Source organism: Aotus nancymaae, unplaced genomic scaffold, assembly GCF_030222135.1.
Source record: "Aotus nancymaae isolate 86718 unplaced genomic scaffold, 86718_ANA_hifiasm-v0.15.2.pri h1tg000138l, whole genome shotgun sequence".
NCBI lineage: Eukaryota > Metazoa > Chordata > Mammalia > Primates > Aotidae > Aotus > Aotus nancymaae.
The window spans coordinates 3,340,845-3,357,764 of record NW_026988553.1 but is presented as its reverse complement, the minus strand read 5'-3'; the positions used below and the strand labels follow the sequence as shown (position 1 = coordinate 3,357,764).

General features: G+C 45.4%; 1 protein-coding gene and 1 pseudogene across 4 annotated transcripts in view; both read left to right on the top strand.

Annotated features, from left to right (window-relative positions):
• The window catches only part of F8 (coagulation factor VIII), a 134,313-nt gene that overhangs the window by 6,965 nt on the left and 110,428 nt on the right, over positions 1-16,920 (top strand). For 2 of the 4 annotated variants that reach the window (XM_064371529.1, XM_064371532.1), the window contains exons 2-3: positions 10,544-10,665; positions 14,066-14,188. In XM_064371529.1, coding sequence (XP_064227599.1) covers positions 10,544-10,665; positions 14,066-14,188 — 245 coding nt within the window. Of the gene's footprint in view, positions 1-7,377; positions 7,631-10,543; positions 10,666-11,548; positions 11,630-14,065; positions 14,189-16,920 lie in introns of those variants that run through there. The other 2 variants (XM_064371530.1, XM_064371531.1) reach the window with 2 other exon arrangements.
• On the top strand, positions 1,041-2,238 carry LOC135272835 (anaphase-promoting complex subunit 10-like; annotated as a pseudogene).

Here is a 16,920-nt window from a genome sequence, read left to right as displayed (position 1 = left end):
ATCGTGCTACTACGCTCCAGCCTGAGAAACAAAGCAAGGCTCTGTCTCAAGAAAAGAAAAGAAATTCCATCTGAGTTGTTGCATTTAAAGTATAAAATTCAGAATATTTCCTTCTCATTTTTTAACTTCTCGGAGGTATGACTTACATACTATGAAATTCAGCTATTGTCAGTGTGGAGATTTTTTTTCTTTCTTAAATCACCACTTTTTAATTGACATATCATAAAATTCACCATTTTAAAGTGTACGATTCAGTGATTTTTAGTAAATCCATAAAGTGTGAAACTATCATCTTAATTTAATTCCAGAATATTTCCATCACTTCAGAAAGAAACCCTGTAATCATTAAACTAGCTCCCTTTCCCCAGCCCACTTTCTGTCACTGTGGTTTTGCCTATTCTGGGTATTTAAAGTCAATGAAAGGATATAATCTGTGGCCTTTTTATGTCTAGTATCTTTCTCTTAACATGTTTTCAAGATTCTTCCACTTTGACGGAATGATAGAGGAGTTAAGAAAAGAAAGACATTGTAAGAATGAAACTATTTTCATTTTTAATTTAAAAAATCTTCCATTTTTTAGTATGTATCAGTGTTTAACTTCTTTTTATGACTGAATAATACTCCATTGTGTGGATAGACCACATTTGGTTTCTGTCGACGGACTTTTGGCTATCATGAATAATGCTGCTGTGAACATTCATGTACAAGTGTTTATGTACAAATGCTTTCATTTCTCTCAGGAAGATACCTAGGAATAGAATTGCGAGGTCACATGGTAATTCTGTGTTTAACTTTTAGAGGAGCTGGCAGACTTTTTCAAAGGAGCTGCACCATTTTGTATTTTCAATGTATGAGTGTTCCAGTTTTCCTGCATTCTCATCAACACTTGTAACTGTCTGTCTTTTTAATTACAGCCATCCTAGTGTGGGTGAAGTGATATCTCATTGTAGTTTGTATTTGCATTTCCCTGATGACTTATGTTATTGAGAGTCTTTCCATGGGCTCATTGACCCTTTCTATGTCTCCTTTGGAGAAATGTCTATTTAAACCCTTCACTTGTTTTTTAATTGGATTTTTTTTTTTTGTACTGAGTTGTGAAATTTCTTTATATATTCTTAATATTATACCCTTATCAGAGCGATGACATGCAAATATTTGTTCCCATTCTGTGCGTAGTATTTTCACTTTCCTGATGGTATCCTGTGACGCAAAAAGTTTTTCATTTTGATAAAGTCCAATGTTTATCTATTTTAACCCTTTGGTTCCTTGTACTTTTGATGTCATGTCTAACAAATCAATGTCAAATCCAAGATCACAAGGATTTACACCTATATTTTTTCCTGAGACTTTTATAGCTTTAGTTCTTACATCGAGGTCATTGATCCACTCGGAGTTAATTTTGGTACATGGTGTGAGGAGGGGATCCAAGTTCATTCTCTAGTCTGTATAGCCGGCAGATGAGCGTGTTAGTGACTTTGAAGTAGAAGCCCAGATTGTCAGTAGCCTGGTATCTAACTAAACAATTAACCATTGATTCTTTAAAGTTAGCCTTTTTAACAATTAATTTTGAGATAATTTTACTTAATACACTGTGTATGTACTGTGACCCTTGTTCCTCGCCACTAGGGAAGCCAGGCTGTCCTGGGAAGCTGAGTGGGAGTGGCACGTAGCTGCTGGAGGCCCTGAGAACGTGCGTTTCGGCCAGCAGCCAGGTCTGGAAACTAATACTTTAAAAAATGACCACACCAAACAAGACACCTCCTGGTGCTGACCCTAAGCAGTTGGAACGGCAATCAGATGGTTCCCAGACTCATTTAGTGAACGTTCAATTCAGCAACTTGAATTAGTGGAACCAAGTGGCTGGATTCATGTTCCCTTAACTGATAATCATAAGAAGGCAACTCGCACGTTCATGATACAGGTTGCTGTTCTAGCCAGTCACCAAAATGGAAGAGACACCCATATGAGACAAATTAAAATATACACACTGGTAGAAGAGAGCTCCATCGGTAAATTTCCTACATGTACAACTATAGATTTCACGATGTATCGTTCAATAAGGTGACTTTAAAATGAGATGAAAATCATTAAATGTATCTTTGTCTTATCCCGTCTTTAAATAGTATATCAGATACCTTTATTGGAAAAAAGCATCAGTTATTTGTAATTTTGTATATGTTCAAAAATATTTTATTGTAACTTTGATAAATAAATTCTGGGTCACATTATCTTTATTTAATAAAGCTCACATATTTTACATTTAAAAAAATACACTGTGTCTATTTCAGTGTCCATCTAGCATGCAGCCTGAGGCACAGAGAATAATAGTTTGAGTATAAAATTGAATGGAGTGGAACACATCATTAGTTTATTATCTAGCTTGCCATTGTTGTATAGGCAGTCACGTGCATTTACCAGAAGACAGTTGATCAAATTTTTATTTTGATGAAACCCTTTTACACTTTAGATTATTTTGATACTGATGAACAGGATAAGCTGACTCTAGACACATCCTGAGAGCCTCTGCCAAGGTTTGAAATAAACAGCTGGGAAAATTCAGTTTTACATTATCTGTTCCTGCAGCTGCTCCGTGTTTTCTAACCATGGGTCAGGGAATATAATAGGTTTTCCGATTAGTTTTAGATAAAATGTGAAAGAACAGTTCATGTCAAGGACAGTGGTTGCCAAATATATTTGGCAGGATTTATGCATTAAAGCCCAAGAGAAATACACAAACAAAACCCCTCAAAAGTGAGGAAGGAGGAAACCCCAGGAACCCTGGAACATTTTGTCACTGACTATGCAGATTAGCCTGAAAGAGACAGTCAAATAAATCACTTCTTTCTGCCACAGTGGAAAATATTCACTCAAATGAAAAAGGTCCCAGGCTGGGGAGCTGAATATTTTCCTGCGATAGGTTTATCTCAGAACCGAACCACACACTTGGAGGGTGTTAATGCTCTTAGGAACGTCTAGTAATTCACTTTGAATAGAGTCCTGTCCTGAATCACGTACTGCTTGACCTCGGGCCTAGGCCATTTTGCTTCTGTGTCTCACAATCTTGTTTCTCTATTCTGTTTTATCAGTCTTCTCTCAGAGAGAAAAAAAGTGTTTCTGTGTGCTCTTGATCCTGTTCACTCACTGATCTTCCAGCCTCTTGCTCTAGGACATATGTTTTTTGTTTTTTTTTTGAGACGGAGTTTCGCTGTTGTTACCCAGGCTGGAGTGCAATGGCGCGATCTCGGCTCACCGCAACCTCCGCCTCCTGGGTTCAGGCAGTTCTCCCGCCTCAGCCTCCTGAGTAGCTGGGATTACAGGCACACACCACCGTGCCCAGCTAATTTTTTGTATTTTTAGTATAGACGGGGTTTCACCATGTTGACCAGGATGGTCTCGATCTCTTGACCTCGTGATCCACCCGCCTCGGCCTCCCAAAGTGCTGGGATTACACGCGTGAGCCACCGCGCCCGGCCTCTAGAACATATTTTATATGTGTCTTATATCTTCATTTTAGCCAGAAACTATTTATTTATTTATTTATTTATTATTTTGAGACAGTCTCACTCTATCCCCCAGGCTGGCTGGAGTGCACTGGCCCGATCTCAGCTCACCGCAACCTCTGCCTCCCAGGTTCAAGTGATTCTCATGTCTCAGCCTCCCGAGTAGCCAGGATTACAAGTGCGCCCCATCACGCCGGGCTAATTTTTGTATTTTTAGTAGGCAAAGTTTCCTTTGTTGGCCAGGCAGGTGTCCAACTCCTGACCTCAAGTGATCCTCCCAGCTCGGCCTTCCAAAGTGCTTGGATTACAGGTGGGAGCCATCGCACCCGGCCTTTACTCAGAAACATTTAAAGTGAAAGCACTTTATGCTGAAATACCTTGGGAGCTAATGGAAACTGAACGGAGAGGGGGTAGGATAGACGCAGTGCAAGCAAGGATATGATATGGAAGAAGGAGAGCTGGACTAAACTAGGGATGAGTTGGTGACTGTGGAAGGGCATAAATCTCAGAGTGCACAGGAGATGACACCGACGGACTGAAGGCAGGAGTGCATTAAATAATGTTGAATGGCTAAAAACTACATAGGCTTATGCCAACACTAGTGCCTTGGAAATGTTTAGACGTAGATGACATTAGAGTATGTTTAAATATTAATTAACGTTACAGGCTTTGTTCCCTAGATACAGCCTCTGAGATGAAGATTATTAACATGAAGGAATTTTTTTTTTATTGCATTTTAGGTTTTGGGGTACATGTGAAAAACATGCAAGATTGTTGCATAGGTGCATACGTGGCAGTGTGATTTGCTGCCTTCCTCCCCTTCACCTGTATCTGGCATTTCTCCCCATGCTATCTCTCCCCAACTCCCCACCCCCCACTGTCCCTCCCCTATTTCCCCCCAACAGACCCCAGTGTGTGATGCTCCCCTCCCTGTGTCCATGTGTTCTCATTGTTCAACTCCCATCTATGAGTGAGAACATGCGATGTTTGATTTTCTGTTCTTGTGTCAGTTTGCTGGGAATGATGGTTTCCAGGTTCATCCATGTCCCTACACAAAGGATGCGAACTCATCATTTTTGATGGCTGCATAATATTCCATGGTGTATATGTGCCACATTTTTCCTGTCCAGTCTATCATCGATGGGCATTTGGCCTGGTTCCAGGTCTTTGCTATTGTAAACTGTGCTGCAATGAACATTCGTGTGCATGTGTCCTCATAGTAGAACGATTTATAATCCTTTGGATATATGCCCAGTAATGGGATTGCTGGGTCAAATGGAATTTCTATTTCTAGGTCCTTGAGGAATTTTATTTGGAGTGTTCTTGGGATCAACACATGAGGAATCAGGGATAGACAGAGGGAGAAGCACGCTGGTGGGCAGGCTCTGGGACAGCCTCAGCAGACCCTACAGGGAACTGTGGAGCTGGAATGAACCTTCCAGTTTGGACCAACATGTCCAGGCCTCTGTGTGCGTGCACTGAGCATTCACAAAGTGCTGTCTATCCTGGGATGGGGCAGAGTTGGCCCTGGGAAGAGGTGTGGTCTGCCCAGAGAGGGGGTGGGGCCTGTCCTGGGAGGGGGTGGGTACTGCCCAGAGAGGGGGTGGGTCCTGTCCTGGGAGGGGGTGGGTCCTGCCCAGAGAGGGGGTGGGTCCTGTCCTGGGAGGGGGTGGGTCCTGCCCAGAGAGGGGGTGGGTCCTGTCCTGGGAGGGAGGGTGGGTCCTGCCCAGAGAGGGGGTGGGTCCTGTCCTGGGAGGGGGTGGGTCCTGCCCAGAGAAGGGGTGGGGCCTGTCCTGGGAGGGGGTGGGGCCTGCCCAGAGAGGGGGTGGGTCCTGTCCTGGGAGGGAGGGTGGGTCCTGCCCAGAGAGGGGGTGGGTCCTGTCCTGGGAGGGGGTGGGTCCTGCCCAGAGAGGGGGTGGGGCCTGTCCTGGGAGGTGGTGGGTCCTGCCCAGAGAGGGGGTGGGGCCTGTCCTGGGAGGGGGTGGGTCCTGCCCAGAGAGGGGGTGGGGCCTGTCCTGGGAGGGGGTGGGGCCTGCCCAGAGAGGGGGTGGGGCCTGTCCTGGGAGGTGGAGGGTCCTGCCCAGAGAGGGGGTGGGGCCTGTCCTGGGAGGGGGTGGGTCCTGCCCAGAGAGGGGGTGGGGCCTGTCCTGGGAGGGGGTGGGGCCTGTCCTGGAAATGGGCGGGGTCTGCCCTTATAGAGGGGTGGGGTCTCTCTTGGGAAGGTGTGTGACCCCCACCCGTACCCAGGCAGACATTCCTCTGGGGCAGTCCCCGCCGACACCTCCATGGAGGTGAAGGCCAACCTCCCACATCCAACTAAACTGTTCTTACTGAAGTCATCTTGTTGGTAAATAGCAAACTAAATCTTCATCCTGTTTCTCAAATCAGACCACTGGCTCTATGAGTAGGAAAACCAGCTACTACAACCCCAGGGCCTGCGGCAGTGCCAGGCCAGGAACAGGAACACACATATGTGTGACATGAACTCAATTCCAAATCATTTGGTTAGTTTATAACAAACTCCCACCGTGCCCCATGGTGCATTGGGCATGGTGGTAGTCAGAGTTTCTTTTGATGCCAGTCTGTGATTCCTAAACCCCATGTAATCTTCTTGCTGGGGACACAGAATCATCTTTGAATTCATGCATATACAGCACGTTGGAGGCTGGCCCTCCATCCTCTCAGAGACCTGCCTCCAAGCTGGAGTTTTACCTGTTACTGGTTGTGGACCCACTCACTCATCTGTTTTACTGTACAGTGATTCAGGTCTACACGGTGTTATATGGAATCCCAAATAAGTGAATGAAATGGTTGTGATACCTGTCCTTTCTAGGATGGAAGAAGTCCAGTGCGTCTGGCCACTGAGAGGCTGGTTTGTCTCTGTGATGGACAATACCATATTGCAGCAGTCCCCAACCTTTTTGGTACCAGGGACCAGTTTCGTGGAAGACGATCTTTCCACAGACTGTAGGGTGGGGGACGGTTTTGGAATGAAACTGTTCACCTGAGATCATCAGGTATTAGTTAGATTCTCATAAGGAGCACAAAACCTAGATCCCTAGCATACGCAGTTCACACGAGCATTTGCACTCCTATGAGAATCTCATGTAGCAGGTGATGTGACAGGAGGCAGCGCCCAGGCAGCAATGCAAGCCATGGGGTGCCACTGTAAATACTGATGAAGCTTTTCTCCCTGCCTGCTGCTCACCTCCTGCTGTGCGGCCCCATTCCTAACGGGCCACAGACCAGCACTGGTCACTGCCCAGGGGCTGGGCCCAATATGGCCTATGGGAACTCAGTAGCGAGATCAGCCTTAGTTAGCGGGAAGGCACACTTTTGGGTCCAAGCATAAATTGTCTTCCTGTCATCATAGCCTGTACTGGGATGCCCTACGCAGAGGCTGGCTGATGCTGATTGCCAGAGTCATTTTTTTTTTTTTTGAGACGGAGTTTCGCTCTTGTTACCCAGGCTGGAGTGCAATGGCGCGATCTCGGCTCACCGCAACCTCCGCCTCCTGGGTTCAGACAATTCTCCTGCTTCAGCCTCCCGAGTAGCTGGGATTACAGGCACACGCCACCACGCCCAGCTAATTGTTTTGTGTTTTTAGTAGAGACGGGGTTTCACCATGTTGACCAGGATGGTCTCGACCTCTTCACCTCGTGATCCACGCGCCTCGGCCTCCCAAAGTGCTGGGATTACAGGCCTGAGCCACTGCACCCAGCCTTCTGTAAATCAACCCTTTTTACTGGAAGAGCTTCCTCATCAGTACGGCGGGCCCTGGTCCTCAGCCAGAACAGAGAGTCATTTGTCAAGGCCTTCGGTCGGCAGACGTGCCCCCTGGAACGGAGTGACATGCAGGGCTACGTGGGAGAGCAGGGAGGCGAGAATGGAGTCAGCCCCGCCTTTGCCCAACTCAGTGGGTCTCCTTGAGAGAGGTCTGCGGTTTCAAGGAGGCCTTTCGGCCAGCCTGCTGCGAGACCCCGAGAAGGGCTGTGAAAGTCTTCCTCTGTGACTGCAGATGGGCCATCCCACAGTTGTTACTACACTTGATGTGAATTAAGGCAACACGGCTAGGTTTAAACCTCTGGCCGTTTTAGAGATCCCTTCCGGATTTTACTCTCCTGAACAGAGTAAGGCTCTTTCCCTGGAAAAAAGCTTTCATGTGTAGACCTAAAACCGAGACATTTTTGAAGAAAGGCCCTGAGAGTCAGTAAGACACGAGAGTCAAACAACTGCTTCACATCTAAGTACATGTCTTCAAAAATCTCTCATTTTCCATACTGATGTCTGAGGTCACAGGAGCATTTGCACTCCTATGAGAATCTCATGCAGCAGCTCATCTGACAGGAGGCAGAGCCCACGCAGCAATGCATGAGAGTTCCAGTTGCAATATGTCCTGGCAACGTTCGATGTTGCCAGTATTTAATGACTACATAGTGGTATCTCACTGCACGTTTTTTTTTTTTTTTAAATGGAGTCTCATCCCATCACCCAGGCTGGAGTGCAGCGGCACAATCTCAGCTCAACTTAAGCCTCCTGGGTTCAAGCAATTCTCGTGCCGCAGCGTCCTGAGTAGCTGGGACTACAGTCACGTGCCACCATGCCCAGCTAAATTTTGTATTTTTAGTAGAGACAGGGTTTTGCCATGTTGGCCAGGCTGGTCTCAAATTCCTGGCCTCAAGCGATCTGCCTGCCTCGGCCCCCCAAAGTGCTGGGATTACAGGCTTGAGCCACTGAGCCTGGTTATACTTTTAATTTGCATATCTCTGATGACTAAAGATTTTGAGCATCTTTGTGTGTGCTGATTAGCTATTCCTATACCTTCTTTGAAGTGTCTATTCACATCTTTGGTCCTTTTTTTTTTCAAACCGAATTTCAACTTTTGTTTTAGACTCAGGAGGTACGTGTGCGGGTTCGTTACATGAGTATGTTGCATGATGCTGAAGTTTGGGGTATGAATGAATGATCCTGTCACCGAGGTAGTAGACACAGTGCCCAATAGGTGGTTTTTCACCCCTTGCCACCCTTCCTCCTCCTGTCTAGTGTTCTACGTCCATGAGTACCCAGTGTTTAACTCCCACTCATAAGCGAGAACATACGGTATTTAGTTTTCTGTTCCTCTGTTAATTCACTTGGGATAATGGTTTGGCCAGTTTTTAATTGGGTTGTTTGTCTTGTTATTGTTGAATTTTGAGAATTATTTATATATTCTGGGCACAATACTTTTCAGATGTACGAGAGCTTTTTGAAGGAAGCCCCTGAGAGTCAGTAACACATGAGATTCAAACAGCTGCTTCACATCTAAATAATCTCTTCAAAAATCTCTCGTTTTCCATATTTATGTCTGACGTGTTTTTTTATGGCACAGTCCATGTACTATATAGTTCATAAGTGAATCAGTGTACATCTGTGCAGGGTGAATGCTCAGTTTTAGATCTACACATGAAAGCTTTTTTCCAGGGCAGGAGGCTTGCTTCCTCTATCTAAGCCTTAATTACCCAAATGGCCATGTGTTGTGCCTTTGGCTCGTTGAAATGATACCAATTGGTAAAATCTGATGGGAGATAAAAGTTAAATATCCAGAAGCCTAAAAGTCAGGAAGAGAAGCTCTCTATGGCGTAGAGAAAGCTGCAGAACTGCTCCGTGGTGTGCAAAAGTCGTAAGCACATTGAACGACTAAGGATAGTCACCTTCAAGCACTTTGTAATTTCTACCTATTTACTTGGGGCCAATGTCCCTTATTCACCAAGATTCACATTGGTCGTTCTGATTATTGAGCCTGAGGAGGCCCCCAGACATGCTAAATTGTCAGGCAGGGAGAGAGGAAGAGTTGGGAAGCAGCCTTGGCTTAAAAGGGTTTTGAAAATGGAGGCGAATAATAACATTTTGGGAACATTTCTATAAATAATTATATAGTTTCTGATTATAGAAAGGCTACAGGAGGCTCAGGAGAGCCACTTAGAAGACTGGAAAAGGTACCTATGGAACTTTGGAGACGCTGACTACTGGTTCATAAGTAAATGAGTAATTGGCAGTATCTGACTGGAGACAAGAATGAGCATTAATGTAGGATGCTTCTGAACTACAGCTCCTGGCACTAGTAGGTTTCAATATCGTCTACCGTGTGATATTCCTGGTATCCCTAAGGAGGGTGATATCGTTTTAGGTACATGCTGAGAAAATGTGAATACAAGGTTCTTAGGTGAAAGTTACACTCTGTTTTGGACATGAAATTGAAGCACACAGTAGTTATGGCTCTGACAAAGGATTGTTGGCTGACGCAGTGTGTGGGTATTGATTTTGTGATTTATCTTATCATATGGCACCTAATGTATTAGCTGACTTGTGAAAACAGTGTTTTGGTTTAATGGATGTTAGGGATTTCTTTTTTTTTTTCTTTTTTTTTATTGCATTTTAGGTTTTGGGGTACATGTGAAGAACATGCAAGATTGTTGCATAGGTGCATACGTGGCAGTGTGATTTGCTGCCTTCCTCCCCTTCACCTATATGTGGCATTTCTCCCCATGCTATCTCTCCCCAACTCCCCACCCCCTGCTGTCCCCCCCACTGCCCCCCAACAGACCCCAGTGTGTAGTGCTTCCCTCCCTGTGTCCATGTGTTCTCATTGCTCAACACCCCCCTATGAGTGAGAACATGCGGTGTTTGATTTTCTGTCCTTGTGTCAGTTTGCTGAGAATGATGGTTTCCAGGTTCATCCAAGTCCCTACAAAGGACGCGAACTCATCGTTTTTGATGGCTGCATAATATTCCATGGTGTGTATGTACCACATTTTCCCTGTCCAGTCTATCATCTATGGACATTTGGGCTGGTTCCAGGTCTTTGCTATTGTAAACTGTGCTGCAATGAACATTCGTGTGCATGTGTCCTTATAGTAGAACGATTTATAATCCTTTGGATATATGCCCCTCTCTGTGTCCATGTGTTCTGTTAATAGTAGAAAAGAATAGCATGGAAGCATTACTTCCAGCTGCTTTTTGAACGATCCACCAAAATGAATGATTTTTCTCCTTTCTTCACACAGATTTCCTCCTAGAGTGCCAAGATCCTTTCCATTCCACACCTCGGTCATGTACAAAAAGACTGTGTTTGTAGAATTCACGGATCACCTTTTCAACGTCGCTAAGCCGAAGCCACCCTGGATGGGTAATAAAAACAACACTGAATGCTAATTATGAAATTGGGTATCTTATTTTCTATCACAGACTCCCCAGTCTTGAGGTTACAGTTAAAAAGGGCGGCTGCCGAAAAGAACGTTCCCCTAGGCGGGGCGCGGTGGCTCAAGCCTGGAATCCCAGAACTTTGGGAGGCCGAGGCGGGTGGATCACGAGGTCAAGAGATCGAGACCATCCTGGTCAACATGGTGAAACCCCGTCTCTACTAAAAATACAAAAAAATTAGCTGGGCACAGTGGCACGTGCCTGTAATCCCAGCTACTCAGGAGGCTGAGGCAGGAGAATTGCTTGAACCCAGGAGGCGGAGGTTGCGGTGAGCCGAGATCGCGCCATTGCACTCCAGCCTGGGTAACAAGAAGCGAAACTCCGTCTCAAAAAAAAAAAAAAAGAAAAAAGAATGTTTCCCTAACTGCCAGCTATAGGGAAATATACACTGACTGCATTTTCTGTCTTTTTGCTGGGCCGTCTTCCTCTGGTCTATGGCAACTGCTTACCTCCAGTTAGATGTCAAAGAAAGTAATGTAACAGCATGTTAGGATGGGACATATTCCGTGTTAGAATTGTTTCTGAGAATCATAGGTGGGAAGTACCCCCTTATTCTAAAGAGAGATATCAGTCTATGGATTTAGAAGTTGCCCTAAGGGTTCTGCAACCCTTAGCCCCTGACTCACCTCCAGCCTTATATAAAAAAAGGCTAGGAACTTGTAGGTTTCAGTATGACTTTGCAGAGTATGACTCTCCAAACTTGTAGGTTTCAGTATGACTCTTTGGGGTTTTATGTGTTGCTTACCCGCTGTGGGGCGAGAGGCCCGTCCCTCATGTCCAGCGATAATGAAGGAGGCTTCAGGAGAACCACTTAGAAGACTTGAAAAGGTACCTATGGAACTTTGGAGACACTGACTACTGCCTGGTTTTTATCTGGACAAACTTTCAAGGTCAGAGGCCAGAAGGACTTCTGATGGAATAGCAGGGAGACTGGGCTATAGTGGGAGGTAACTGCACTGCCATTGTTAGGTATAAGGGCAGGAAAGTCACTGAATGAGATTTGTCTTGCAAAGACTCTACCTGAGAGGTCTTCCTGCCAGGGTTAGGTAACCCAACAGAAAAAGTGTACGTGGGTTGTACTGCCAGAAGCAGAACCTGAGAGGAGAGAGAGACGAGTGACCGGCATGCGACGATCAGGTCCATATTGGGTGTTTCCATATTGGGAGGGAGAGGTCTCCAAAGAACTCACGAGTTCACTTAGAAAGAAAGGCAGAATTTTGGTATGTGTCAGAACTAGGGAGCACTAATGCCACATGATCACTGCTCCTTCCAAGAAAGACATCGTCATCGTGCCTCTTTTTTTTTAACCCCCATCCCCTTTCTACTTGCTCCTAACTTGGAGAGCCCACATATTGCAGATTTCTGGGGCTGTCAGAATGCAGCTGGAGAAGGAAGGGAACTTGCAATTGCACAAGGCACAAAAATTTGATATTAGACTGGACAGGACTTGTTACAACTGGAAGATGATACTGTTTGTTAATACGTGAACATTACTGGAAAACATCTGGGCTCAGCCAAAGGGCAAGAAAAGAGATGTCTCATATGATGTAATTAAAACCAGTGGTCCAAGAAAAATAAGGCTATTTTATGTTTTTATCCCACTAAATCCAGTTCATTCAATAAACTTTATAGGCGTTTTCTACTTAGTGTCTTCATAAAACAAAGCTCTAAATTTTCCTCTTGATTTTCTCTCATGGCCCGACTAACAACCCATGGTTTGACTCCTCTCTCTTTTTTTCTCTTTCTACTTCTTGTAAAATCCAAATTCCTGTAGGCTACAAAGTCCTGTGCCTCAGCCACATCTTACTCAACTACACCAGGCTTATTTCTGCCTCTGGACTTTTGCATTTGTTTTATTTGCTTTCAATGCTCTTCCACTGGATCTTTGAAAATCTTTCTTCATTCTCATTAGTCAGATCTCTGCTCAAATGTCACCTCCTCACAGAGGCCCTTCCTGATCACGACACTGAAAGTATCCTGTACCTCCTGCCTCATCATTTCCTAGCAGACCACCCTCTTTTATAATATTTATAACAACTTGAAATGTTCTTATTTCTTTATGTGCTTAATGTTTTAAGAATATGATCTCAGGCCGGGCGCGGTGGCTCACGCCTGTAATCCCAGCACTTTGGGAGGCCGAGGCGGGTGGATCACGAGGTCAAGAGATGGAGACCATCCTGGTCAACATGGTGAAACCCCGTCTCTACTAAAAATACAAAAAATTAGCTGAGCATGGTGGCGCATGCCTGTAATCCCAGCTACTCAGGAGGCTGAGGCAGGAGAATTGCCTGAACCCAGGAGGCGGAGGTTGTGGTGAGCCGAGATCGTGCCATTGCACTCCAGCCTGGGTAACAAGAGCGAAACTCCGTCTCAAAAAAAAAAGAATATGATCTCCATGGTCTGTCTTGTATGCAACTGCACCTCCAGTACATAATAGAATTCCTAGAATATAGTAGAAACTCGAGTTGAATGATTGCCAGAAATCTTTCCTCAGAGCAACCATGACGTTTAGCTGGTGTTGGCAACAGGCAAATACTATTTTGATTTTATTGCATTTTAGGTTTTGGGGTACATGTGAAGAACATGCAAGACTGTTGCATAGGTGCACACGTGGCAGTGTGATTTGCTGCCTTCCTCCCCGTCACCTATATGTGGCATTTCTCCCCATGCTCTCTCTCCCCAACTCCCCACCCCCCACTGTCCCTCCCCTATTTCCCCCCACCAGACCCCAGTGTGTAGTGCTCCCCTCCCTGTGTCCATGTGTTCTCATTGTTGAACACCCACCTATGAGTGGGAACATGCGGTGTTGGATTTTGTGTTCTTGTGTCAGTTTGCTGAGAATGATGGTTTCCAGGTTCATCCATGTCCCTACAAAGGGACATAAACTCATCAGTTTTTAATTGCATTTTAAGTTTTGGGGTACACGTGAAGAACATGCAAGATTGTTGCATAGGTGCATGCATGGCAGTGTGATTTGCTGCCTTCCTCCCCTTCACCTGTATCTGGCATTTCTCCCCGTGCTATCTCTCCCCAACTCCCCACCCCCCGCTGTCCCCCCACTCCCCCTCAAAAGACCCCAGTGTATAGTGCTCCCCTCCCTGTGTCCATGTGTTCTTATTGTTCAACACCCACCTATGAGTGAGAACATGCGGTGTTTGATTTTGTGTTCTTGTGTCAGTTTGCTGAGAATATTTTTATCAATAATTTTTGTCAATACTTAACAGAGGCGCGCTTCTCCACTGTGACTTTGACTCTAACGTTTGTAATAACAGGTTTTCTGGAGTATGATCCCCAAGTGACCTTTGGTGCACATCTCATTCTTACAGGTCTGCTGGGTCCTACCATTCAGACCGAGGTTTATGACACAGTGGTCATTACGCTTAAGAACATGGCTTCTCATCCTGTGAGTCTTCATGCTGTTGGTGTATCCTACTGGAAAGCTTCTGAAGGTGAGTCAAATACCCTCCTGTTGTCCTGTCATTCTAGGAGTAGAAGAGTGAGATGTGGCACAGCTGGAGGTGGATCCATTCTCTTAAATACAAACTTACTGAAAAATAATAATTGCAGCAATAATGACTGACATGTATTCAGTCCAAGGTTGTCAGTGGTGGAATCAGGATTCAAACCTAGCCCCTATAACTCCAGAACTTGCCCTCTGAACCACTGTGCTATAGTGCAAGCATTCATGTAAATAATATTGAATTTGGTTTATGTAACTGAAAACTTCCATGGAGTCCATCAAATATGGCTGGACTCAAGGATCCCAGTGATGCTCTCAGCATCGTGGCCACTCGTCTCCCAGCGTCTCAGCTGGGCCACCCTTTCCGGTTCCATCCTCAGGCAGGCTTTTCTGATATGATGGCAAAGATAGGCTTGTCTTGTCTGACAGACTGTGATCCAGGAGTGGGAAGGAAGCCTCTGTCCCAGTATTTCTTGACGTTGAGTGGAAGAGTTAGCAAGCAGGAGGAAGCATCAGTCTCACCCAATCCAATAACAATGGTAGAAGGACCAAACTGAGAGACCTAGTCACGACAGTGGTCTCTGTTGCAAGGACATTGTTTCCTGAAGCCCAATAGAGTTGTAGCATCCCGGAGTTAGTTATTCGAGAGGTTAAAGTTAATTTGCTTGCTTTGGGAGGCCGAGGCGGGTGGATCACAAGGTCAAGAGATCGAGACCATCCTGCTCAACATGGTGAAACCCCGTCTCTAGTAAAAATACAAAAATTAGCTGGGCATGGTGGCGCGTGCCTATAATCCCAGCTACTCCGGAGGCTGAGGCAGTAGAATTGCCTGAACCCAGGAGGCGGAGGTTGCGGTGAGCCGAGATCGCGCCATTGCACTCCAGCCTGGGCAACAAGAGCAAAACTCTGTCTGGAAAAAAAAAAAAAAATACAAAAATTAGCTGGGCGCAGTGGCTCAGGGAGGCCGAGGTGGGTGGATCACGAGGTCAAGAGATCGAGACGATCCTGGTCAACATGGTAAAACCCCGTCCCTACTAAAAATACAAAAAATTAGCTGGGCACAGTGGCGCATGCCTGTAATCCCAGCTACTCGGGAGGCTGAGGCAGGAGAATTGCCTGAACCCAGGAGGCGGAGGTTGCGGTGAGCCGAGATCGCGCCATTGCACTCCAGCCTGGGTAACAAGAGCGAAACTCCGTCTCAAAAAAAAAAAAATTCCAAAAATTAGCTGGGCTCAGTGGCTCAGGGAAGTCGAAGCGGGTGGATCACGAGGTCAAGAGATCGAGACCATCCTTGTCAACATGGTGAAACCCCCGTCTCTACTAAAAAATACAAAAAATTAGCTGGGCACGGTGGCGCGTGCCTGTAATCCCAGCTACTCGGGAGGCTGAGGCAGGAGAGTTGCCTGAACCCCGGAGGCGGAGGTTGCGGTGAGCCGAGATCGCGCCATTGCGCTCCAGCCTGGGTAACAAGAGCGAAACTCCGTCTCAAAAAAAAAAAAAAACAAAGTTAATTTGCTTACAGGGCATCTTTATTTGAGACAGACAACTGTATTTTTTTCTACCTCTATTAAAATATCTCTCTGAATTTCCAAATCTGCAAAATTTCTGCTTTACCTGGGTCACACAGACCTCTTTAATACAAATGAACATGGTCTGGAGATTGATCTCACTTTCATTACAACCATGGTCTGCCTGGGTCTCTGCTTGTTTTTAGAAATTGAAAATTCTTTCAACTCTTTTAAGGTCCTAACTGAACATTATGTCTGTTTCTTAACAGTTACTAGAATATAAATATCTTAAGACAGGGACATCCGTGTTGTTTATTTATCCCTAGCATATAACCGAGGTAAGTGACCCAGCCCAGAAAGCTTTGAGCCGACTCCAAACATGTAGGTGTATAATCAGGGACAGGAAGCCATGGCAAATCTGGAGGGTCTGGACTTGGCTGTATCTTAAAGAATTACATGTAGTCATAGTTCAACATTGAGGACATTTTCCAAAGATTGGTGGAGAAAAGAGTGGCCAATACAATTTTATCTTTTTCTTTTCTGCTGACATCAGGGAGAGATAAAAGCTTTAAAATCACAATTATGGGGAGATAATATTTTTTTAATTGCATCTTAGGTTTTGGGGTACATGTGAAACACATGCAAGGTTGTTGCATAGGTGCATACGTGGCAGTGTGATTTGCTGCCTTCCTCCCCTTCACCTGTATGTGGCATTTCTCCCCATGCCATCTCTCCCCAACTCCCCACCCCCCGCTGTGCCCACCACTCCCCCCCAACAGACCCCAGTGTATAGTGCTCCCCTCCCTGTGTCCATGTGTTCCCATTGTTCAACACCCGTCTATGAGTGAGAACATGCGGTGTTTGGTTTTGTGTTCTTGTGTCAGTTTGCTGAGAATGATGGTTTCCAGGTTCATCCATGTCCATACAAAGGACGCAAATTCATCGTTTTTGATGGCTGCATAGTATTCCATGGGGTATATGTGCCACATTTTCCCTGTCCAGTCTATCGTCGATGGGCATTTCGGCTGGTTCCAGGTCTTTGCTATTGTAAACTGTGCTGCAATGAACATTCGTGTGCATGTGTCCTTATAGTAGAACGATTTATAATCCTTTGGATATATACCCAGTAATGGGATTGCTGGGTCAAATGGAATTTCTATTTCTAGGTGGTGAGTTCTACCTGAGACGTGCTGTAAAATACATACCAGATTTC